The sequence below is a fragment of the Aureobasidium pullulans genome (assembly GCF_000721785.1).
Source record: "Aureobasidium pullulans EXF-150 unplaced genomic scaffold scaffold_2, whole genome shotgun sequence".
NCBI classification, from domain to species: Eukaryota; Fungi; Ascomycota; class Dothideomycetes; order Dothideales; family Saccotheciaceae; genus Aureobasidium; species Aureobasidium pullulans.
In genome coordinates this window covers 1,223,058-1,244,513 of record NW_021941022.1, presented here as the reverse complement: position 1 = coordinate 1,244,513, position 21,456 = coordinate 1,223,058, and the positions used below count along the sequence as shown (strand labels likewise).

The following is a 21,456-nucleotide window of genomic DNA, read 5'->3' as shown; positions in this document are numbered from 1 at the left end:
GGTGCAAGGTGAAGCTGTCAATTGCAATTCAACTTCACATGCAAAAGGCTAGTCACACCACGATGCATGACGTGAATCGACGCTTAGCGCCATCGTACAAAGTAGGTAGCTTGACTCGATATCGATCGCCAAGGGTCTACTTATAGAGCGTCATCACACTTGTACTTTGCGGCCATGAAGAGGTGACCGACGGAACGACTAACGCTAGTTACCCCGCACACCAATGAAAAATCTTAGCGACCTTCATTTTTTTTTTCTTGACCGGTCACAAAAGGCTTATAGCAATAGTATTGCAATAGTATTGTGATAGTATTGCGATAATATTGCGATACTATTACGATAATATTGTAGTACTATTACTATAAGACCTAAGTCTTTCTTAGATAAAACCTCTATAAGAATATGTCTATTACTCATTTAAGAAGGTAGTAAAATAATACTAGGGTATCTAGATACCCTTATTAGAAACTAGTTCTAAGTAAAATTCAATAAGATCTAGATAGAAACATAGCGGTTGGTCATTTTCAAAATGCCAAGGGTCAGGATTTTGTAGCGTTGGTAGCCAAGCGACCTAGCGTTGGTCGCGGCAACGAGGCCACCGGCCATGAACTGTGCGCATCCTTAGCTCCGCCTGCCTTAGCTCCGTACAATTCGCGAAAGCCAGAACATGCACTTCCATCTCAATCCATCTCAGCATAAACAACATACACCATGCCTGCCGCCGCAAGTAACAAGCGCGTCAAAAACACCCGCATCTCGCGCCCCTTCAGTACAACTTCCCACCCGTCACTGCACATCGCAACACTAACCACCATAACCAACAGTAATCGGTTCGCAAGCATGGAACCTCGACCTTGCCGCACAATCCGAGCCCGTACCCGAAGGCCACACGAAAGGCTGGCGCGTCTACGTCAAAGCCATCGACGGCGGCCCCGAAATCACCACCTGGCTCAAAAAAGTCCAATTCAAACTCCACATGACCTACGCCGACCCCTCACGCACCGTCGAAGCCCCTCCCTTCCAGATCCAAGAGACCGGATACGGTGAATTCGACATTGAGCTGCGATTGTACTTTGACAGCAGCAGTGGAGAAAAGGCCCAATACAGAAGTCACAGGCTGCGATTGGAGCCGTTTGGGAGTGAAGACCAGCAGAAGCAGCAGAAAGATGCCAATATGGTCACCTCCGAGACGTGCGAGATTGTCGAGTTCAACGAGCCTTCTCATGACTTTTTCGCAAAAATGACGGCGGAAGATCAATTCGCTCATCTTCAGAAAAAAGGTGGTGGTGCAAAGGGAGGCAGAGGCGCAAAAGGAAGAGGCGCAAGGATCGAATATGAAGGCGGCAGAGAGCCCACTGCAAACCTGCCGGAAAGAGGAAGCGACGCAACACCATGGAGCAGGGAGCTGGAGAAGAAGATGTTGGACATGTTGGCCACAGCACAAAAGGACATGGATGCCGAGATTGAGAGGGAAAAGTCAAGGGCCGAGGACAGGCAGAAGAGGTTGAAGGAGATTGCTTGATCCTTTTTGCTATACCTTCTTGCTCGACTTTGCTTTTGCTTACTCTCTCCTTTCCTCACGACTTACATGATACCCCTGATTGCATCCAAGCAGTTTAAAAACTACTCTTTCTTCTCATTCATTTCGAGGAAACGTCCAGTCCCACTCTCACCGTGTGCTGGACTTCAAGTCGCCAGAAATGGTCGAAAATTACTTTCTGCTGTACAAACAAAGTGAGTGACGAATAACATGTAATTCGGTTACCGAAGCTTCTCTTCGAGCATCAGGTGTACCTTCGCATTCGCCAAGTGCACATCTCTACCAATATCCTATTTACCGTGGCCAGAAAAGCGGTGGACAGTGACAGAACAAACGAGACGATTAAGCAGAACAGGCCTGCTATGCTTGCAATCTTCAGCAATAAATACATTCGACAGTATAACACATGCCATCCTTCACCTCAGAAAGCACAGCAAAGTAGAAGAAAAAAAATGAATGAAAAACGCCACGCTCCCATCTTCCCACCACTCCCTCCCCTTCAACCACCTCCTTATTTTCCACTGACTTGACCCTCGACAAAGTCCAAAGCCTGCTCCTTGCTAACCACGTCAATACTACTGGTCTTGTTAATATAACTAACACCGTAGCATTTCTCCGCCACGAGCAACATTTCAGGTCTGAATGTTGTGCAAATGAATTGTCCACTCTCTGATGACTCGGACAGCATTTGCGCGACAGCGGTACGGTATTGGGCATCGAGGTTTGCGTCGATTTCGTCAAAGAGATAAAAGGGTGCTGGGTCTGAGGCTTGGATTGCAAACACTAGGGCGAGGGCGCAAAGACCTGTGATGGTTGCGTTAGTATATGAAAAGAGGGCAAGGTAAGGTAAAGGGGAGCAAGGCTTACTTTTTTGTCCACCGGAGAGTTGTTGGATACGTTGTTGTTCGTCGTGTTTGCTGTTGAAGCTGACACTGATACCGACACCTGTGTAGTTTTCGACACCATCTTTTCTGCCTTCGCCATCTTCACCGCTGTCTTCCTCTTCGTTCTCGCCACGGGCGATGCGGTCGGTGCGGCGTTGGATGACCAAGCGTCCCTTTCCGGCTGGAACCAGTTTCTCAAAGATGCGTGCAAACTCCTTACTGACTTGGCGGAAGGTGCGCTCGATGGCTTCGTCCTTGCGTTGGTCAAGCACATCGATGAGTTCTTGAATACTCGAGAGTGAGTTTTCGAGCTCTTTGCGACGTGTTTCCAAACTCTCACGTTGGCGGGTGAAGGAGTTGTACTGTTCGAAAGCCTTTTTGTTGACATGACCGTAACCCTTGAGAAGGTTCTTGACTTTGTTCAACTTCTTGGCTGCTTTGTCCCAATTCATGCTGGTGTAGGGCTCTTGGAAGGCGGACTCGGGGAGGACGCCGAGGTTGCGGATGCTAATGCCAACAGCCTCTTCCTTCTCCTTGAGAGTGGCGCGCTTGGCAGTGTTCTTCTCCATCGATCTCTTCTTCTTGGAGATGAAGCGGGCAAGCTCCTCTTGCTGGCGTTGCTTCTCTTCGCGGGATGTGTTTGCCTCTGTGAGTTGAGATTGTGCTTGTTCGAGTGACGCTTCTGCTTCTTCGAGTTTGCTCATAACATTCGATAAAGCTTCATCTGCACGTTCAAGTTCTCTCTGTCTCTCGCCGAGACGTGCGTTGCCACCTGCAACACCACCAGCGCCAAGTTCAGCATCTTGGGCTTGGAGCTGGTCAAGACGGAGACGAAGGTTCTCACGGAGCTCGACCTCCAGACTTGCCTTGCGACCTTCAAGCTCGGAACGAGTTGAGCTCAAATCTGAGAATTGCTTACGGAGGTTCTGCACGGATGTACTGAGTGTCTCCAACTGGCGCTCTTCGTCTGCTGAAAGTGCCTTTCTGAACTCTGTGGTCAACTCGGTTCCATAAGCAGTACCTTGCTCTCCGAGTTGTCTCGCTGCAAGCTCAACATTGTCGCGAGAGCGTTGCTTCTTCTCAAGCTCTTCGTGTTTGGCTTGCAGTGAATTGGTCTTGTTGCGGAGCTCTTGGCGTAGAGGGCCGTAGCTGTTTTCTGTTTGCAGACGCTTCTGGTCAATCTTCTGAAGATTGCTGACAGCTCTTGTAACTTGTTGATCGAGTGCCTCGAGCTCACGACGGATCTCGTCACCACGGTTGCGATGCTTCTCGTACTCCGTGCGCCAGTTTTGAACCTGTCGCACACCATCCAGACGTGATGATCTAGGATCGTGGAAACCACCAGTCAGAGCACCCTTCTTGTCTGCACGGTCACCTTCTGGTGTGATGGCTGAAACGCCATGACTGCGAGCGTACTGTGAAGCGGTTGCAAGGTTGGGACAGACGATGGTCTTGCCAAAGACCTGCTCGAAAGCCTTTTCGTACTTCTTCTCGTATGTGATTTTTGTCAGAAGGTGTACAGCATCAGCCGCGTTGGGAATGTTGACTGGTCTTGGTTGCAGACGATTGAGCGGCATGAATGTGACTCTTCCTGATCTCTCTCGTTGCAAGATCTCTAGCACTTTCGAAGCTGTGTCGTCGGTGTCGACTACGTAGTGGAAAAGACTGTTTCCGGCAGTCACTTCGATGGCAGTCTTGTAGCGGTCTGACGTAGGCTCGAACAGCTCAGCAAGGGTACCGTATACACCAGGGATGTTGTGTTCGCGAGCGATACGACGGACGGCCTTCAGTCCTCGACTTGTGTTCTGGTCTGTCATGTGTGAGAGGAAACGCTCCGCTTTCTCAAGCTCTTGCTGAGCATTGGTGATGACTGAGTCAAGCTTGGCCTCTTCGCGCCACAACTCCTTGCGCTGGTCCATGAGACGATCTCGCTCATCTTTAGCTTTCTGTACGTCGGCTGCCATGCTCTGTGTCTCGTCACCACGATTGTCAATGCGGCTCCGCAACTCTGCGATCTCCGATTCCAGTGCCTTGATCTCATCCTCGATCTCTGCGACATCGTCTGATGCTTGCATAGCGATGGCCTTCCTCGTGGCCAAGGCAACGTTGATTTCGGCGATTTCCTTGCGCAGCCAAGTATCTCTGTCGCGCTTGCTCTGGAATTGAGTCTGACGTCCTTGCTTAGCATACAGTCTTTGGCGTTGACCCTCTGCCTCGGCGAGCTGGTTCTTGATGGCGGCCTCCTGTTCTTTCTGAGCGTTATATTGAGGAAGGATCTGGGCCAACTCTGCTTCACGCTGCTCGATTTGAGCACGAACTTGTTGCAAATCATTGGCGTGACGAGTTCTCGCGGCCTGGGCGGAAGATTGCCCATCTGTAAGAGCCTTGACGTCCAGTTCGACCTTTGCCTTTTCACGAGAAGCCTCCTTGCGCTCGTCTTCGAGTTGCTGTCTGTCCAGATTCAAAAAGTCAATCTGCTGCTTCAGTCGGCTGATCTGGCTATCCATCTCTTTCAAGTCCTCTTCGCCCTGAAGGAAGTCCTGGCTGTGCTCATCTGATCCAACAACGTCGTTCTGGCGTTCTTCGTCGATTCTGGCCAACCAGTCTGCGACCTCCTCTTGTTCGTTGCGGTAGATGGCGTACTCGAGACAACGTCGTTCGCGGTCTTTTTCTTGGTATGCCCTGAGTTCTTCCTTCTCCTCTTCCAACTCGCCTAGACGTTCGCGGATGTAGGCAAGGAGGTCGTCAATCTTGGCGCGCTTGTTGTCTGTGTCGGTGACAATCTTCAAAGATTCGGTTCTGCGCGATTCGTAGACCTGAGTACCAGCGACTTCCTTGAGCAGGTTCAGACGTTCGCCGTCCTTCATGTTTGTGAGAGTGGTGACACGTCCTTGAGGAACGATATAGTATGGATTGGAGCGCGAGAAACCAGCAGATTCGAGGAGGTTCATGACATCGGCCTTGGTGGCATTCTTGCGATCGAGCGAGTATTCATCCTTCTTCTGACCGATCGTCCTGCGTAGGACCAATTCTTCTCTTCCAGTGGGGAAACGGCCATCGGTATTGTCGAAGATGACCTCTACGTAGGCCGACATGACTGCCGAACCCGAACCTTCCTATACAGGTGTCAGAGGACAAGTCGCGCAATAGAGGGCGCTGAACACTGGACACTGAAACATACGTGAAGAAGAGCTTGTCGCTCTTCGCGACCCATCTGTGTGTATGCATCGCTCAGGACGAATCTGATGGCGGCGAAGAAGTTGCTCTTTCCGGAGCCATTGCGACCAACTATGACATTGTGCTTGGGCGAGAAAGGCTCAATGACGGTCTGGTCCTTGTAGCTGTTGGCGCATCGTGTCAGAAGAGGAATCCACGACATGCGAACCATGGTCAGACATACCTTTTGAAGCCCTGGATAATGATCTGTTTGATATGCATGGTCGCAGCTCATACAAGGCGCGGCATCTATGTACGAGCGGCGGTGATGAATTGCAAGAAAGTGGGTTGCTGACACGCTCCCGACAGTCGACGCGTCGAGACGTGTCGCTTTCTGCCAAGCTTTTGCCGTTGATCATCCGCCATCTGATTGTCTCTACCGAAATCACGACAATAATGAACCACTCACCTTTGACCCACGGCAAATATAAATTAGACACCAACCTATGGATACGTTTACATCTGCATCAACGGAAGATCAAGGTGTAACATGTCATAGCTCAAGTTCATTCAACTTTTACAGCATTCAACTAGCAAAACGTAGCCTTTCCGGCTGGGTAATAGTAATTCTCGAATCCTTTCAAATCGCTTCAATCTTCTTCCTAGCTTCAGTGAGCCATTGGTGCCCAAGCCTCAATCTAAGACGACTTGGCCGCACCGCTTCTCTGCTGAACCTCGGACTTAGCAGCCTTTGCCGAAGAGCTGACAGCCTCAGCAGCCTGGTCCTTGGTGTCGATAGCAGCCTTCTTGGCCTGCTCGGCCTTGGCCTTGACTTGGTCCTTGCTGGGAGCAGCAGCAGCACCACCACCGATGGCACCAATGAGGAGGGCAAAGATGGTGACAACGAGAACAGCGAGACCGCCAGCGACCTCGGGAACGAATTGTACTGCCTGGATGGGGTCACGCTTGGCGATGGTGATGAAAAGGTCAAGCTTCTCCTTGACATAGAGGACGGGGTCGTCGGCGAACTTGAGGTCCATGGGGGACTTGGGCGTGTCCTTGGTCTCATCCTTCTTGGGCTTGGTAGCCTCTTCCTCCTGCTTCTCAACGGCGCTCTTGACCTCGAACGTCTCCTTGGCGAGGGCAGCGGCATCCTTCTCGGAGTGACCGATGTAGATGTTGTCGAAGAGGATGTCGTTCTGCATGGTCCAAAGCTCAAAGCCGATCTGTAAAATCATTAGTTCCATGTTCATGAAGGCAAATTTTGGTCGAACTCACAGCGCCCATGGGCTCGAACTGGGAGGGAGTCTTGTCCTCAAAGTAGTCAGGGTTGGCGATCTTCTTGGGGGCCCAGATGCCCTTGTAGTCGGGGTTGTCGATCAGAGGAGCAGACCACTTGCCCTTGTACTCAGGGTTTCTCTTCATGGGAGCCTTCCAGGGACCACAGCCAGAGGCCTCGTCACACTTGGGGTTCTGGACAAGCGGGGGCATCCAGTCACCGTCTTCCTCGTCATCCCAGTCCTCGGGCTTCTCGGCCTCAGGGTCAGGGATCTGGAGGGGCTCGTTCTCGAGCCAGTCAGCGGGCTTCTCGGCCTCGGTGTCCTCAATCTCGAAAGCAGCCTCCTCATCCCAATCGGCAGGCTTCTTGGCCTTGGGGTCGGAGATCTGGGCCTCCTCAACCCAGTCGGCGGGCTTCTTGTCTTCAGGGTCGTCAATCTCGGTGGCAGGGTTGACCGAGGGAGTGAAGTCCTCGAGGAGGGTACCGTTCTTGAGGGAAGTGCCGTCAACCTTGAGCTCGAAGCTCTGGTCGGGGCGGACGATCAGGGTGTAGAGGGAGGTCTGCTTGCTGATACGAGCCATGGGAGGGTTCTTGAGGTGCTTCTCCTCGTACTCGCCAGTCTTGGGGTTCTTGTGGCGGAAGATGAAGTGAACCTTGTTGGTGGAACCGCACTTGTCGGGACCGAACATGATGATGTAGGGGGAGGCGTTGGAGAACTCCTCGGCGTGAAGGGCGCTGTTGTCCTGGAGGAGCTTCATGTAGGCACCACCACACTCGAGACCAGCTATGAAGCGTGTCAGTTTCGTTCTCTCAGTCATCATGGTGGTGGTTCAAGCTTACCTTGGAACTTGGCCTCGTACTGGACAACCAGAGTCTTGTCCTTGTTGTCAATGGCCTTGGGGAACTTGGCGGAGATGGCGTGGTGAGCGGCTTTATCCTTGAGCACCAGGCCCTTGTCGCCGTCGATACCACGGAGGACGGAAGGCTCCTCGACCTTCCAGGTACCAACGTAGGCCCATTCCTCCTCGGTGCCCTCCTTCTTGGCCTCAGACTTCTGCCATCTTGACTCCCAGTCGTCGGTGAACTGCTCGAGGAAAGGAGCCTTCAGAGAAGTAGGGGTGAAGGTAGGCTTGCTGATAGCCGACGAAGTCACAGACTCGACGACTGAAGCAACAGAGGACGAAGCATCGACGGCGGAGTCCTCAAGGTCCTCAAGCACGTCTGCGCGGGAAACAGCGGCGCAAAGGCCAACGGCGAGGATGTTTTGGAACTTCATCTCGAATCAATCAACAAGTCAAGTCAAGCAAAGAAAGACAACGAGACCAATCGTCGAGAGAAAGACTGGCCTTAAAGTACAGTATCGCCGGCACAGGACACGTTTAGACTCAGTCGACACTAACCCGATTAGGAAAGAACCTTCACATGCCCCCGCTTACGACCGAACTCCATCGAAGACTTTCAATCTATTTCTACCGCAAACACCGTTTGCTGCTGCTTACACCGGCTCGTGAGATCCAACACGTGTCTTGTTTCATTTCAACTATTTTGCGAGGACAAGACCTTTAAAATCGATCACACATTCCGGGTACCTTATCACTGGCTTGGAAAGAAGGAAGCGCGGCTTGCACTCTCTCCCGGCGGGCTTGCTCACTTCCGGCGAGGCTGGGGATCAGCGTCCATCAAAGTAATTTTAGTCATCAATATTTGTCTCAGCAACCACTGCTCCGCCCGGCTTATATACCAGATCCAACACCCAGCAGATCGTTGAACATTTGTCGTATCTTTGCAATCAACCAACGTATGGCTTCTGGCCGGCTGCTTTCTGAATTGTCAAACCTCACCTCCGACTTCTGAACCAAACGTTCAAAACATGTTCTCCTTCCATTCGGCACGCTCCTCGTTTGTGATGCATGGTCTGTACATGCGAAACTGCATTGGCTTGCAATCGGATCTGGGTATCTGCAAGGTTAATTTTGGCCCGCGTGGTAGCTTCGTAGCATTGGACTTGACCTTGGCCTTAATGTCGACCTCGTATCCTGGCTTCTCCTCAAAGGACTTCTCCACTCGAGGTTCTGGCTCGTTCTCAGGCCCAGTCTTTGACCTCTGGCATATCCATTGGACTAGGCAAGGCCTTTTTGTTGCTTATACCATCTTTCAGGTTGACCGTAGGCCACCAGATGCTCGCAACATGATTAGCCCACATTTCGGAGCGCTGGGAGCTCCAAAACAAATAACTGGCGTTAGGAATTGTGTCTGTTGGACTAGGAGGTAGTGCCGGCAGAGGCTTTGTATCATCCTCACCTTGCTCATCTTGAGCGCGCGAGTAATAGGAGGAATCCGAGTCTCTGTGCAGACTTCCATGTAGGCGACGCGCCGTGTCAAAGGCATTTTCCCGAGGTGTGTAATCTTCGGGTGTCTCGGGTGGTTGTTCTTCGCCATCAGATAAGTGTGCGGCCTCAGTTTGCTCGTGCGGTATCACCGATCCGGCTTTGCTATGTTGTCTGCTTTTGAAAAAATCCCACATGGTGAAGTCGTTGTGTTTCTGAAATGTTGATCGTGCTGATATCAGTAGTCGCAGGCTACTCTTATATAACTTTATTGCTCTCATATGCAACTTTCACTTCCATGGATACGCATGGAATAGTGAGACAGAACATCGCTTTTGGCAGGACAGACCAACAAGAAGTTGTTCACACTTCTAAGACATTTGTTGGAGTCAGGATCATTCACGATGACACTGACTTCGTCACATGCCCCCTAGTCTTTGTGAACAATAGATCAAAACACATTTGTGATCGAGGCATGTATCGAAGATGTAGGCGTCCTCTATCGTAGCCGTGTCATAGCTTGCCAAACCGCTGATCATGTTCGCTGGCGGTATCTACTGCGAGCACTACTATGCTGCCTCTTCAAAAGTCCAATAGCAGTCATCTGTATATCCTTGCGCAAATCGTTCGACATCAACGAGGGAATTCCACGCGGCCATGGATCCCATGAACAGATCTTCGCTTCTGGAGACTGCAAGATCCTGCTTGGTATCCGTTCTGCCCACTGCGCAATCGCATTCTATGCGCAAAACCTGGCGTAGGACTTCTAGCAATACTTTCCGCCATGGGGGATCATGACCGCCGCCAAGACGTGCTGCAACATACTCGAAATAGGCAGGGGCAATGTTGGCCAACTCCCAGTCGAGGAGACCCGTCACCTGAAGTGTAGAAGGGTCGACTAGTATATTCCGGTCCGAGAGGTCCCCATGCGTGAGAACTGGTAAGTTTCCAAGGGTTGTCTCTGATTGAAACGTCTCCTGCTGGACGTGCTCCAGTTCTTGTACGCGAGTTTCATCTATGCCAGTTTCCTCCACGGAATTTTGGAGCGCACGTACACGAGACGCATTCCATTCTTGAAAAGTGTGACAGAAAGAGTGGGTATCATCTGGGCCAAACTCGGTCGGGGTGATGTACGGTTGTCCGTTCGGACGACCATAATAGTCCAAATCTGCGTGTGGTGCTCGCATTCGTACAAGCAGATCAACAAGGCTTTTGAGAACTGTAGCCTGGTCCATTGGGCTTAGTGTCGACCAGAGCTCGACGAGAGGAGTGCCCGGCTGTCGATCGAGAAGTAGACCATGCTCATGAGGTGAATCGGTAATTTGAACCAGCCCGGACACATTGGGCACAACATTGCCGAGGATCTTGTGAGCAAGAGCGGTCATGACTGCCTCGCCTGCCTCCGTACCGATTCAGAGAATAGTAGTGGGTGTGTAGATATAGAAATGTCGGCCAATGTCGGGTATGGTGGTGCCTTCTAGCCGAGGTTTGTCTGGTAGAGTCGATCAGACGATAATCTGGCAGAACTCAGCGGCCTGTCTGTCGAGCTCTCTCACCATCTCTGTACCAGCTTGAGAGCTCGATGTGAGCGTGGTAGACTTGGTTGTGTTTTTCTTCCCCTAGCAAGCATCGGGTATATCGTGGTAGCTTCGATTTTTAGTGCTTACTTGGGAAAGCTCGTCAAGTCGTCATCTGTCAATATCTGTCCTGGCTTCGGTCGATCAATGTGTACCAAGAAGATCGGGAAAGACTGGTTTCCAGTCTTTCGAGAATGACCCGACCGACTCTCTAGGCTCTCGGATACCGCAGACCGCAAAGCCTGTTCGATTGGTAGAACACTATCACTTCCGGCGTTGAGAGTCTCGTGTCCGCTCAAGATCTTTGTCGCCCGCGTGCTGATTTCCTTCAAAAATTCGTCCACGTCGTGCTTCGTGTCGTATAGTGAGACCGTACCTATTTGTTCGCGAGATCGTTCTGTAGTTCCTCGGTGAGTAAAGGCTGGTGATGTGTACTTGACACACTCCACGTCGCCTGTTTCCGGCACGATGTGTAGCAAACTGGTCGAATGTGGACGCCGTAGAACGAGAACTACCGATGGATTGATTCTGCGGCGTGTGCCAGTGAGTATGTCTGCTAAGCGGGCGAGCATTTCCAAGTAGTCAGAAGTGCAAAGACTGAAGAAATACAAGGCCAGTCGTGGCCTGGTGACATACTTATACCCTGATAAGTGGTATGAAACGAGAGAAGTTGGAAGACCGCAGCTGACTGGACGAGAATGAGTAAGGAAACACTCACAATCACGTCACAAGGTCTTGGACTCTGATTCGTTGACTAACCGCCCAGGTCCAATACGGTCCGGCGCCTAACTCGTCGATCGGCCTGATAACATAAATCCTTGACAATGGAACATAATGTTCCCGTCAAAAGGGATTCCTTGATACATTGGATCGAGGCATGTAGCCGAAAGCAATGGCCACGCTCATATTGAGGATCTGAATCATTCAAAGGATTGTATCGCAGAGCGGACAGGATTCCCATTCTTCAGTTGACTGTGGCCGTACGTGCCGAAGAACCGAACTTTACGGTTCGTACACTGGTATCCTGGGACGGGAGTCAAGAGCGCTTAACATTGCAGACTCAAAGACAGTAGAGGTTGCAAAAGAGAAGCTATTACCTCGAACACCCATGCCTTTCGAGGAGGAGTATTGGAGGATAACGAAAGGGTAGTAGAGAAAGAGCAAAATGATGCAAAACTCTTGCTCGGAGGCTGCCATGCATGTGAGAATAATCCGTACTGGACCATCTATTCTTCGTCACATCGTATGCGAGGAACGACTGTCTGAGGCGAGAGCTCTCGCAAACTCTGTGGCCAGAAACAGCTAGCTCGTCTGCAAAAATGATATTAGCGGCAGGCGCGATGCGTGTGTGATAGTTGCACTGAGGCAGTCAGACAGCTGTGGCCAGGGTGATATGCTTAACGACCACTTTTGACTATCTGGGTAAACTCCGGCGTCAGTCTTCGTTCGAGTCCAGCTATGGGGAGGTATTGACCTATCCAATCCAAGGGATTGTCTAGTAAGACACCCAATAACTCGAACTCTCACGGGCCATGTCCCTGCGCATGCCTAACATTTTCTGATTGATTGCGATCCTCGGATATCGCCCACGTCGGTTTCTCGAAGAATCGGATGCTTGCCGTAAATTTCATCGTACTCCGCGACTAGCTCTTTGAGGTGTTGGATGAAGGCGGAAAAGTCGGTGTCGGAATCTGGTCCGTAAGCGCTGCGGTAGATCACGAAGCCCCAGATGCCATGTTCACACGATGCCATGAGTTTTTCAAGCTTGGCCGGTCCAGTTTCCATCTTGGTATTTGGGGTCATGAGGTGGAATGAAAAGCAGGGTGATGCGTTGTTCGAGAACACGTTCTTGGCGCCCGGCAATGACGGCGCACTCTTGCGATGATAGATTGTTCTATCAGCAAGAGGTCGCGACTCGCGAACCAGAGATGCCTGAAAAATCACTAGCCTCTAAGCGTCGGGTATAATCGTCCAGCATTGCCTAGGAGTTATAAGCCTCAGTGGAAGTAAAAGCCTCATGACCTTCCCTGTTTGCCGTTCGGGCGTTGTCACGGGGCACCGATGATGCATATATGTATTCCACTGGACCCCTTGCCATCGAAACTTGGGAGCACACAGTCCCTAAGCTCAATAACTCAATCCTAGGAGACATCTTATCAAATTTGCCATGGAAAAAAGTGCATCCGTCACCAACACTCCGACAGTGAGGCCCGATCGTGGCGATCCTGCCTATACCGACCTTCCAGCCTACTCTCAAGCTGCCTCGGACACGCCAGTCGATTCTAAAGCTTCCTCGAGCACACCGGCATACACTCAAAGTACTTCGGATACGCCAGTCGATTCTCAAGCTTCCTCGAGCACACCGGCATACACTCAAAGTACTTCGGACACGCCATCATATTCCGAAGCTGCCTCGAACACCTCTGCCTCTATCTATAATTTCGTCCGGCCATCACTGCTAAGTTCTCGACTTTCAGTCCGTTGCAACGACATAGACAGATATTGTTTTGTATCCGATCACGCCTCAGACTCAAAAGTCTGGATCCATGCCGGAGCTTCCAAGTTAAACAAGGCTTTGGGCTGCATTTCGTTCCCATTAGCTTTTAACACGTTCCGGATACACTGTGCCATTGTAAATGAAGCAGGCAGTGGCAACGAAACTATCACAGGGCTAGATGACAAGAACTTTCTTTCTGCTCCATTGATTGATGTTGTTGCTGGAATTGGATACCCACATCCCAAAACGTTCACTCTCAAAGTGCCGAAAGGATTGGACTTCCATGCGAAGGAATTGGTCTGGAATTATCAGGGAGGTGACATCACAGGTCCGACTCCTGCAAGATATGACCTCCGCGATCACAACTCGGGTAGTACGTTACTAGCAAGCTTGATCACTACGAAGGAGGGAAAGAAACGGACGGCTGTACAATGGATAATCAGCCCTGAAAGCGAGTTGGAACAGGCGGTCCTGATTATGTCTTGCATTGGAATTGTAACGAGGTTGTCGAGGAAAGGAAAGTTCTACAACGACAAGGGCATGTATTCGAAGTGGAGATATCTTTGGTGGATGTCGACACTATCAGCGGTGGCAGTCGCTTAGCTTACCGGTGAAGACCTGATTCCATATTCGACGCTCAAGGAACAGCTCACGAACTCTATCGTTCCTGTACCTCCATCTCGAGATTCTCTAGTGCTGTGTCATGTTGGTGCCACTGAGCCTCTCTGTGCTCTAAGGTCATATCTGCCTTGATCCGGATCCACGTTCCCATCATCGTTATCACCCATCTCTTCGTCTTCGTCTTCGTCTTCGTCTTCGTCTTCGTCCTCCTCCATGTCAGACCATTCATCTTCTTGATCGCTTTGTCGACGAATTCTATATCATCGGGACCGATTGACCTTCCTCCCGAGGCAAAATGTGCTATCAAACTTGGCACGCTTTCTCGGGGAGGTGTTGGCGAGACCGCTAGTGTTTAGATCTCGACATCAAGGGTATGGAATTGGAGACATATCTAGCCAGATCACACGGATATCCATCTGCCTGAATAAGTCCTAAATGGCCGGCGAGCTCACAAGTAGCCGCGCGCTATTAGCAGCATCAAACACTCGTTTCAACTTTGGCATTTGTAGCGTTACTAGGAGAAAGATTACATTATACTATACTGCCACGGTATGATTACGGGTATGCCTGCCGATGTTCGGGGCCATATTAAGTATCAGTTTGGCGATTTAACCTCCTCAGGCAGCTAGTAAACCAACTTGAGCGTCATATCGCTTTGCCATGCTCCAGCTGTAGTCACACCTTCGAGGCCAGTGATGTAAGTTACATTGCCACCTGCCTTGACCTCGATGATCGAAGTCTCGCACGCTGCGCCATCGATGTGGAGGTTGATGTCCTTGGGAAGAGCGGAAGCGCCAGCAATCGTGATGTTTGCAAGGGGAATGCCATCCTGGAAAGCGCCTGTCACCTTGGTAGACAGCATACCATTTGAAAAGTCGATCTAGCAAGGATTAGTAAAATGATTCCCATGGAGGGGAGATATTTGACTCACATCGACGTTCTTGGTTGCGTTCTGGATAATGTTGATGCCGTCATCAAGGTAGAGCTCTCCACTTGCCTTGCCATCCTTGTCAAGGGCGATGAGCAAACTCCAGGGGCTCTTCCTAGAAGTCGTAGTAGTATTGCCTGCCTTCTGAATAGGAATGATGTAGCCGCCTCTGACAGAAATAGGCTGGTGCTCGATCGGTGCACTCAATGTCTTGTTCTCGCCTGCGGCGACATCGACCTTCTGCAAAGTGTACCAGTCGTACCAAATGGTTCCGCTAGCGATACCAGGGAAGACACCTTGGACTGATGTTGCAAGGGGTGCCAGGACTGGTGTGACCAGCAACGCTGGACCACTCATGAACTGGTTGTCAATAGCTCTGAGTGAGGCGTCCTCTGGGAACTCCCAAGCCAGAGCTCTTAAGACCGTCTCCCCGGCTTTGTTTGCCTTGTGGAACAGAGTGTATGTGTATGGAAGCAGCGAGTAACGGATGTTCATGATGCGTCGAGTGGATTCTGCTGTGGTTGACCATCTGTACGCCTCTTGAGCGATGGTGTTGCGGTTATTATGGTTGCGGTACCTGCAGTCAAGCGTTAGTGGTGTTCACGGTCGATTCTTCTGTGTGGACTCACATAGGGAACCAAGCGCTGAGTTGCATCCAGCGTGTACACAACTCCATGTCTGCATTGCCATTGAAACCACAAGTCTCGACGCCGAAATAAGGAATACCAGCGATGGACATCTGCAGTGCTTGCGAGATACCAAAGTACATGTCTCCCCAGTTTGAGTTTGTGTCGCCACCTGTTGAGAGTCAGCATCATTGTCATCTTGGATTGTTTCTCAAGTGAGTTTACCCCAGTGACCGGCAAAGCTTCCACTTCCGGCAAACGTGCTTCGAGAGATGAACCAAGGCCTCTTGCCATCGTAAACCTCAACAAGCGCGTTGTAGGTGGCATTGCCACTGAGATGGCCATACAAGTTGTGCAACTCGTACTCAGTGCTGTTGTACGGTCCGTCAAGATGAGTAGCATTAGGTGCAATGACTTGCTTTAACAGACTGTGACCGGACAAAAAGTTGTTGATGGCATAGGGAGGGAAGTTGACATTACGGACACCAGGTGTGGCGAGGGTACGTCCTAATACAGGTGAAGGTGCCAGTGTCATCGACGGGTAAGCGGACATCTGCGATGCTCTTGCCGCCATAGCTGAAGCAGCTTCGGTGGCATTCGTGACGTTGAACATCTCTGGGTATCTGAAGTCGACAGCAATGCTCGTGTTCGGGTCTCCGGGCAGTGCGAAAGGAACATGGACAGGGTTCAGACTTCGCTGGTATTGGCCACAGCTTCCAGTGCACCAGGAGGTAGGGTCACTAACATCGAGCCAGAACCCATCGAATGCCAACTTCTTGCGGTACTCGGCCATTTGCTCTGTCCAGAACTGCTGGGTTTGTGGGACCGTGAAATCGGGCCAGACACTGAATCCGTTCCATTCAGCGCCGTAGTACAAACTGTCGTTGCCATTTCTGATGAAGACATCAAGCTCGACACCACGGTCATAAGGTGCATATGCATCACTAGCATTGGTTGGATCAGGAGCATAGACGTTCGGATCCAGTATGGGCAGGTAGTATTGACCTCGTGAGTGCAGCCAGTCCAAGAACTCCTTGCCCTCATCGACAGGGTAGTTCGCATTATTGGTGAAGATGCGGTTCAAGTTGAGGTAGTCAAGATCGTTCATGATGCCTTCGAGTTGAATGCCTTGCTCAGCGTACAACTCAACCACGTCTCGGAGGTTGGTCCAGTTCAAGTAGCCCCAGCGGCATTGATGGAAACCAAGCGACCAGTAACTTTGCATCACAGGCGTGTTGATGATTCCAACTTGGTATTGGCTGATGACTTCCTTGGGATCGGGACCACTTAGGAAGTACAGATCAAAGCTGCCACCGATGGTGCGGTATGTGACAGCGTCTTCTCTCAAGAGCCACTCCTGTCCATGAGCATTGCGTGCGTATACACCGTGAGAGGTAGACGACCCGTTGCCGTACCTGGTCTCCAGGTACATAGGGTGCGTGCTGTGTCCATTGACATCAGGCAATTGGTCGTTGTCTAGATTGTATGCATTCCAGAAAGTCTGAGTGTAGTTGTTGCCCAGTCTGAAAGAGTGGAAAGATTCAGCCAGTCCATATACGTTGTAGTCCGGAACCATTGAGGTGACGAGCTCGAGGAACTGGTCCTCGAAGACAATCTTCTTACCATAGGTGCTGAAGATCGTCTCGCCTGAGCTGACTCGAGATACTTCAAACTGAAAGCTAGGATCGTTGGTCCAGGAGAAGGTTAGGTCGCTAGTGGTGTTACTGGAGCCATCTTCGGCTCCGGGTCTTGGTGTGAATTGCTCACTGAGTAGATAGAGCGACTCATTGTGTGGTGCGAGATACTTGGGAACGATGCTCACAGCGAGTCTACTCTTGCTTTGGTATTGGACAGAGAGGACAAGACTTTGAATGTCATTTCCATAGACATTGCATGGTGTGCCGGCCAAGATCAAGTCGGCTTGGAGACCCGAACTGCTTTGCTGGACGTTGGACGCTTTGTAACCCGGGCAGACGTTCTGTGCATTCGGAGCACTGGTATCGAGTATGTTCGGCAGAACACTCGGAGCATTGTTGTACGAGGATGCCAAAGACGGCTGCAACGGAAAGGCAGGAGGGTATTGTGGTTGCTGACCTATTGATGGAAGCGTCAGAGAAATTCAAAACTTATGACCACGCCAATTGCCATACCTCTGGCTAGGACTGCCAAAAGTCCTGTAGCTATCAACGACGACTTCATCTTAGGGAATGTTCGAAATTGATGTAGGCTTCGTGTCACCCGAGGCATGGGAGTTGTGATAGTATTTATCAATCTCTGGCGACCAAACAAGACGTCATGAATAGCTTGTCACGCGGCCGGTATACTTGGATAGTCTTTCCATAAAGCTTCTCCTCCTTAGAGATCGCGATCTTGCTGACAGAACATGCAGAAGATCAAAAGGCACCTCAGTAGCGGAGTTTGGTTCCTCGTACAAATTGACTTTCTTCCCCGCGCCATGCCATCATGGTGCCTGGTGATCTGCAACTACATTTGAGACACACACGGGAACATGCGGGGCCACTCCGATAGCAGTCCGATTTGATTTTGTGTTCAACTTCCTTTCGACCTTGCTCGATCCTATATCGGACTACGTAGAATTCAGCCAAGAGTTTGATCAAATGGCTAGAATGCAGAAAACTGGAACGACATCTAGTCATCAGCCTCTCGAACAGCAAAGTTGAACATTTTGTTAGACTCCACAGAAGATTCATCAGCCAGCTTTTCAGCAGTTTCCACGCCGGCTGCAGGAACTCTATATTCAAAGTGTTTCCCCGCTGCAGCGACCTTACCTTCGATCGGGTATGGAAATGGAAGATGCTCCGGGAGTAGCCCCAGCTGTACCAGAGCAGTGGCTTGGTCCCAGGCAATGTGTTCGTGGTACAAGCGGTCCCCTCGGATGTTCACGACACTGGTAAATGGCAGGCGGCAGTGTTTGCCCGTGGGTGGTATTCCTGGCAATCTGTTCGGATATTAGCACATGTCGACAAAAGTGGAACCAGACACGAGAAGCGACTCACAACCAGTCAATTTGCCTATCATGGGTGAAACTGAAGACAAATTCATCGATAACTCGATCGATGCCTACAGTCCGACTGATTAACTCCAGAGCGGTATCCTCAGGGTTGTTGAAGATGAAGTGATTGCGGTAGAACGAGGTCAACCTTTCTCGGCCAATACCACCAGTGATGGTGGGAATGTGGTTAACGTAAGGCTCTTGTACCATAGTGGACATGGTCTTCTCGACTGCCCGTTCGCCAAACTCGTACAAGGTATGCTCTTCCCAGATCTCTTCAAGGTCGAACCAAGGGCCTCCTAGGATTGGTTTCAAGAAGCTGAGTGTACGGGAATGCGAGACGGAGGCTGAAGAAGCATGGAAAGACTTGTGCGATGGAAGCACAAAGAGTGGCTCCACTTTGGGATAGTAGTAGGTCTTATCCTTCTTCTCCAAATCCTTCCGAATTGGCATCGGTGGGTTGCCAGGCTTGTGAAAGAGTGTCGGCTTTGTCGTTTCTATCTCCGAAGACCCATAGACTACTATGGAGGCTATGTCTTTAGATGTTTCTAATGACATGACGATCTCAGGAGAACACGCAGAAAGGTATGCTAGCCTTTGTCAGTAAGTTGGCAAACGCCACTATTAACAATCACGTACCGATCAATCCGATCTTCTGATTACCATCATATTCTGGAAGCTGCTTGACTGCATCGATGGTGTTTGATAAGGTGGCCTCAAAGTCCTTGGTTGGAAGCTTGCTCAGATCTATTCGAGCGACGACAAAACTCTCCTCGGCCCATTTCTGCAGCGGTGGTGGATCGATGCTATCTGCGGTTGGTTTTGATGCAGATTCTTGATAGATCAGGATGATAAGTGCCGGGCCCTTACCTATCCTTGATAACGGCGGCTGGATTACGACCAAAGGCGAGACGTTGATGACAGGCGCCGATGGTAGTGGTAGCGGCTTCTCAACAGCGCTTTCTGCTGACATGGTAAAGTCCGTTTTTGTTTTGAAAAGTACCTAACCTAACGAAACGAGAGAGAAAATGAGAACAAATGGATGACGAGCGGGTAGCCGCTTTCTCGCCGATCATTACCCTTTCCGGAAGCATCACAATCTAAAGTCTCTCAACGCTGACCAGACGAGAAATGTATCAGTATGTGCATAACGATATTCGGAGAATATCTAATTAATCTCCTTCGCTGGATAGTGCTTCACCGTGTGATACAACTCTGCATTTTGACAAGCACGTTAGTTGTCGTGTTCGATGGCTGAGATAGATGCAAAGAACAGAAGAAGGGACCAGCCCGATATTAAACAGTTCTAAAGAAATGAGAACGAAACAGCAGGGGTATCAAAGTGGAACATAAAAACGGCGGCCCTCCTCAAACCAGCAACACAACATAACCACCCTGTCCAAATGCATGAACGAACTACCAGCAGAGAGCACAAGCTCTGCAACCACCTCATTGATGGCGACGCGAGAAGAGACGACGCAGGCGCGACCAACAACTGACCCGAGGCAGGTCGGTCGAGGAGACCGAAGCCAGTGGCGACGAGAGGCCTTGCCAGGAGCCAGAAAAAGGACGGCCTAGGCGGCGAAGAAGACCAGGTACCAATATCGCACCAGCACCCTCACGCTCTGACGGCATAAAGGAGCGCTGCAGACGAGCGCGAGGGGTAGAGGGCATTGCCCCATCGGCTGCGGAGGAGGAAACAGGAGGTGGGAGGTCGTCGTCGCTGCCTTCGAGGCGTGAGAGAGGGTGTGAAGGAGATACCGGCGATGGCGGCAAGGAGAAGACGGGTCCAAGAGGCGTAACGTCAAGCTGGATGGCACCCCGGCGACGGCGCCGGTCACGAGCGACATTGGCGCTGTTGGTCATCAGGACCCGCTCCTCAAAAGCGACACTGTCGGCCCAAATCTCTGGCGAGAGACGGTTCTCATCGCCGTCAGAGGCAGCAGAGGGGGCGGGAGAGGATGCAGGAGCAGAGGTGCTTCCAGGGCTAGCCTGAATGGTGCGAGAGGTTGGGCGCTCCCGGAAGGCAGTACCATCACTGCTGCTGTCGCTGAAGACAGAGGACATGGCCTCGTCTGCGACAGAAGGAGGGGCAGCCTGCTCGTCCAGAGTGAGGCCTACACCCTGCGGTGCTGGGACCTGATTGGTAGTAGGGGTAACACCGCCCTCGCCCTCCGGCTGCAAATTTGGGTCTGCCATGTTGAGATCTGGCAGGGATGGGTAGCGATGGTACCCATCCTGCGGAGCAATGTTGTGGCAGTCGGTACCTGCCAGCGGCAACAGAGATGGCATGTCTCTCATGTTGAATAGAAAGCGCGGCAAAGCGGAAAAGAGAAGAGAAGAAGCAGGGGAAGAGAAAGGAAAGAAGCAAAGGTCTCGTCCAGCGAGAGGCTCTTGGTGGTATAAGAAGAAAAAGCTTGATGGCGATTGTGGTGGGAGCTACACAAGATCTCGAGGAAAGGCAAAGAGATGCCAGCACGTTATGAAGTAAGCTGGGAAGTGCGCAATTACAGAACATAGTGAAGCAGACCATCAATCAGGCTAGACATCCAACAAAGGGTTTGTGCAAACCTGGTTGTCATCTCAACCACTAGCAAGCAGAGCAATTGCCGTACAATGATATGATGCTGATCACATAGAAGCATCAAAGCACTTGAAACACACACTGTCTACACTCTCTTTGGAGAGGAGCAAGAGGATCAATTCCATTGTGTCTTGTGATAGGGGGTCTGATTGATATGAAGGGAAGGTGAGACACGCCTACACTTGGGTCTTAGACATGCACGGGACATATGCGATAGACGTTGTCCAGTGGCAGGGATCTTGCCTTGCACCTCCAAGATGGGAAGCCAGAGCAAAGAGACTCGAGCATGACCATGCCTTGATTCCGACAGTGCGCTTGACTGCCTGAGAGGAGCCAGAAAACGGCACAGTGAATCTGAGCCAGGTGGAGATGCCCATCGAAAGCGGCTGATCAGTAGGCTCTCACAGGATATACATTCACGACT

At 50.9% G+C, this 21,456-nt stretch overlaps 13 protein-coding genes across 13 annotated transcripts; 3 read left to right on the top strand and 10 right to left on the bottom strand.

Annotated features, from left to right (window-relative positions):
- Window positions 1-711: 711 nt before the first annotated feature.
- M438DRAFT_311208 (yeats-domain-containing protein) lies at window positions 712-1,724 on the top strand (the record flags this gene model as incomplete). Its single annotated transcript, XM_029902455.1, has 2 exons — window positions 712-769; window positions 825-1,724. The coding sequence occupies 2 exons, from the start codon at window positions 712-714 to the stop codon at window positions 1,520-1,522; spliced, it is 756 nt and encodes a 251-aa protein (XP_029764870.1). The 3' UTR covers window positions 1,523-1,724.
- An 80-nt stretch (window positions 1,725-1,804) lies between these two features.
- On the bottom strand, window positions 1,805-5,911 carry M438DRAFT_311204 (putative chromosome segregation protein SudA). The gene is made up of 4 exons (XM_029902454.1): window positions 5,825-5,911; window positions 5,606-5,765; window positions 2,408-5,540; window positions 1,805-2,344 (listed from the first exon to the last, which is right to left on the bottom strand). Exons 1-4 carry the CDS (start codon window positions 5,860-5,862, stop codon window positions 2,052-2,054), a joined length of 3,624 nt encoding a protein of 1,207 aa, XP_029764869.1. The 5' UTR covers window positions 5,863-5,911; the 3' UTR covers window positions 1,805-2,051.
- A 214-nt stretch (window positions 5,912-6,125) lies between these two features.
- On the bottom strand, window positions 6,126-8,135 carry M438DRAFT_361976 (calnexin-like protein; the record flags this gene model as incomplete). The annotated part of the gene is made up of 3 exons (XM_029907547.1): window positions 6,126-6,806; window positions 6,859-7,643; window positions 7,700-8,135. The coding sequence occupies 3 exons, from the start codon at window positions 8,133-8,135 to the stop codon at window positions 6,279-6,281; spliced, it is 1,749 nt and encodes a 582-aa protein (XP_029764868.1). The 3' UTR covers window positions 6,126-6,278.
- M438DRAFT_90058 (uncharacterized protein) lies at window positions 7,953-8,785 on the top strand. Its single transcript, XM_029910386.1, has 2 exons — window positions 7,953-8,211; window positions 8,268-8,785. Exons 1-2 carry the CDS (start codon window positions 8,119-8,121, stop codon window positions 8,625-8,627), a joined length of 453 nt encoding a protein of 150 aa, XP_029764867.1. The 5' UTR covers window positions 7,953-8,118; the 3' UTR covers window positions 8,628-8,785.
- On the bottom strand, window positions 8,723-9,642 carry M438DRAFT_311200 (uncharacterized protein; the record flags this gene model as incomplete). The annotated part of the gene is made up of 2 exons (XM_029902453.1): window positions 8,961-9,642; window positions 8,723-8,935 (listed from the first exon to the last, which is right to left on the bottom strand). The coding sequence occupies exons 1-2, from the start codon at window positions 9,465-9,467 to the stop codon at window positions 8,723-8,725; spliced, it is 720 nt and encodes a 239-aa protein (XP_029764866.1). The 5' UTR covers window positions 9,468-9,642.
- A 13-nt stretch (window positions 9,643-9,655) lies between these two features.
- On the bottom strand, window positions 9,656-10,753 carry M438DRAFT_402509 (uncharacterized protein). Its single transcript, XM_029909597.1, has one exon. It carries the CDS (start codon window positions 10,569-10,571, stop codon window positions 9,756-9,758), a length of 816 nt encoding a protein of 271 aa, XP_029764865.1. The 5' UTR covers window positions 10,572-10,753; the 3' UTR covers window positions 9,656-9,755.
- A 96-nt stretch (window positions 10,754-10,849) lies between these two features.
- Window positions 10,850-11,335, bottom strand: M438DRAFT_402508 (uncharacterized protein; the record flags this gene model as incomplete). The annotated part of the gene is made up of 1 exon (XM_029909596.1): window positions 10,850-11,335. One exon carries the CDS (start codon window positions 11,333-11,335, stop codon window positions 10,850-10,852), a length of 486 nt encoding a protein of 161 aa, XP_029764864.1.
- Window positions 11,336-11,704: 369 nt separating this feature from the next.
- On the bottom strand, window positions 11,705-12,069 carry M438DRAFT_342240 (uncharacterized protein). The gene has a single exon (XM_029904706.1). The coding sequence runs from the start codon at window positions 11,958-11,960 to the stop codon at window positions 11,766-11,768; it is 195 nt and encodes a 64-aa protein (XP_029764863.1). The 5' UTR covers window positions 11,961-12,069; the 3' UTR covers window positions 11,705-11,765.
- Window positions 12,070-12,725, bottom strand: M438DRAFT_342239 (uncharacterized protein). The gene is made up of 2 exons (XM_029904705.1): window positions 12,238-12,725; window positions 12,070-12,181 (listed from the first exon to the last, which is right to left on the bottom strand). Exon 1 carries the CDS (start codon window positions 12,546-12,548, stop codon window positions 12,312-12,314), a length of 237 nt encoding a protein of 78 aa, XP_029764862.1. The 5' UTR covers window positions 12,549-12,725; the 3' UTR covers window positions 12,070-12,181; window positions 12,238-12,311.
- Window positions 12,726-12,930: 205 nt separating this feature from the next.
- On the top strand, window positions 12,931-13,863 carry M438DRAFT_371544 (uncharacterized protein; the record flags this gene model as incomplete). The annotated part of the gene is made up of 2 exons (XM_029908272.1): window positions 12,931-13,141; window positions 13,172-13,863. 2 exons carry the CDS (start codon window positions 12,931-12,933, stop codon window positions 13,861-13,863), a joined length of 903 nt encoding a protein of 300 aa, XP_029764861.1.
- A 643-nt stretch (window positions 13,864-14,506) lies between these two features.
- Window positions 14,507-17,682, bottom strand: M438DRAFT_371543 (putative alpha-glucosidase AgdA; the record flags this gene model as incomplete). The annotated part of the gene is made up of 5 exons (XM_029908271.1): window positions 14,507-14,761; window positions 14,813-15,386; window positions 15,439-15,607; window positions 15,661-17,529; window positions 17,586-17,682. 5 exons carry the CDS (start codon window positions 17,680-17,682, stop codon window positions 14,507-14,509), a joined length of 2,964 nt encoding a protein of 987 aa, XP_029764860.1.
- A 402-nt stretch (window positions 17,683-18,084) lies between these two features.
- Window positions 18,085-19,421, bottom strand: M438DRAFT_265883 (uncharacterized protein; the record flags this gene model as incomplete). The annotated part of the gene is made up of 3 exons (XM_029900058.1): window positions 18,085-18,394; window positions 18,453-19,038; window positions 19,088-19,421. The coding sequence occupies 3 exons, from the start codon at window positions 19,419-19,421 to the stop codon at window positions 18,085-18,087; spliced, it is 1,230 nt and encodes a 409-aa protein (XP_029764859.1).
- Window positions 19,422-19,661: 240 nt separating this feature from the next.
- On the bottom strand, window positions 19,662-21,076 carry M438DRAFT_342236 (uncharacterized protein). Its single transcript, XM_029904704.1, has one exon. The coding sequence runs from the start codon at window positions 20,747-20,749 to the stop codon at window positions 19,898-19,900; it is 852 nt and encodes a 283-aa protein (XP_029764858.1). The 5' UTR covers window positions 20,750-21,076; the 3' UTR covers window positions 19,662-19,897.
- Between the last annotated feature and the right edge of the window lie 380 nt (window positions 21,077-21,456).

What these genes read in the sequence shown, in the direction of transcription:
- M438DRAFT_342239 (XM_029904705.1), bottom strand. Translation starts at nt 12,548, where the DNA reads ATGGAAACTGGACCGGCCAAGCTTGAAAAACTCATGGCATCGTGTGAA.
- M438DRAFT_342236 (XM_029904704.1), bottom strand. Translation starts at nt 20,749, where the DNA reads ATGAGAGACATGCCATCTCTGTTGCCGCTGGCAGGTACCGACTGCCAC.
- M438DRAFT_90058 (XM_029910386.1), top strand. Translation starts at nt 8,119, where the DNA reads ATGTTTTGGAACTTCATCTCGAATCAATCAACAAGTCAAGTCAAGCAA. An exon ending in AGAGAAAGACTGGCCTTAAA is followed by an intron (nt 8,212 to 8,267) that starts GTACAGTATCGC and finishes TAACCCGATTAG; the next exon opens with GAAAGAACCTTCACATGCCC.
- M438DRAFT_311204 (XM_029902454.1), bottom strand. Translation starts at nt 5,862, where the DNA reads ATGCATATCAAACAGATCATTATCCAGGGCTTCAAAAG. An exon ending in ATTATCCAGGGCTTCAAAAG is followed by an intron (nt 5,766 to 5,824) that starts GTATGTCTGACC and finishes ATGCGCCAACAG; the next exon opens with CTACAAGGACCAGACCGTCA. An exon ending in ACTCTCCGGTGGACAAAAAA is followed by an intron (nt 2,345 to 2,407) that starts GTAAGCCTTGCT and finishes CAACCATCACAG; the next exon opens with GTCTTTGCGCCCTCGCCCTA.
- M438DRAFT_342240 (XM_029904706.1), bottom strand. Translation starts at nt 11,960, where the DNA reads ATGGCAGCCTCCGAGCAAGAGTTTTGCATCATTTTGCTCTTTCTCTAC.
- M438DRAFT_402509 (XM_029909597.1), bottom strand. Translation starts at nt 10,571, where the DNA reads ATGACCGCTCTTGCTCACAAGATCCTCGGCAATGTTGTGCCCAATGTG.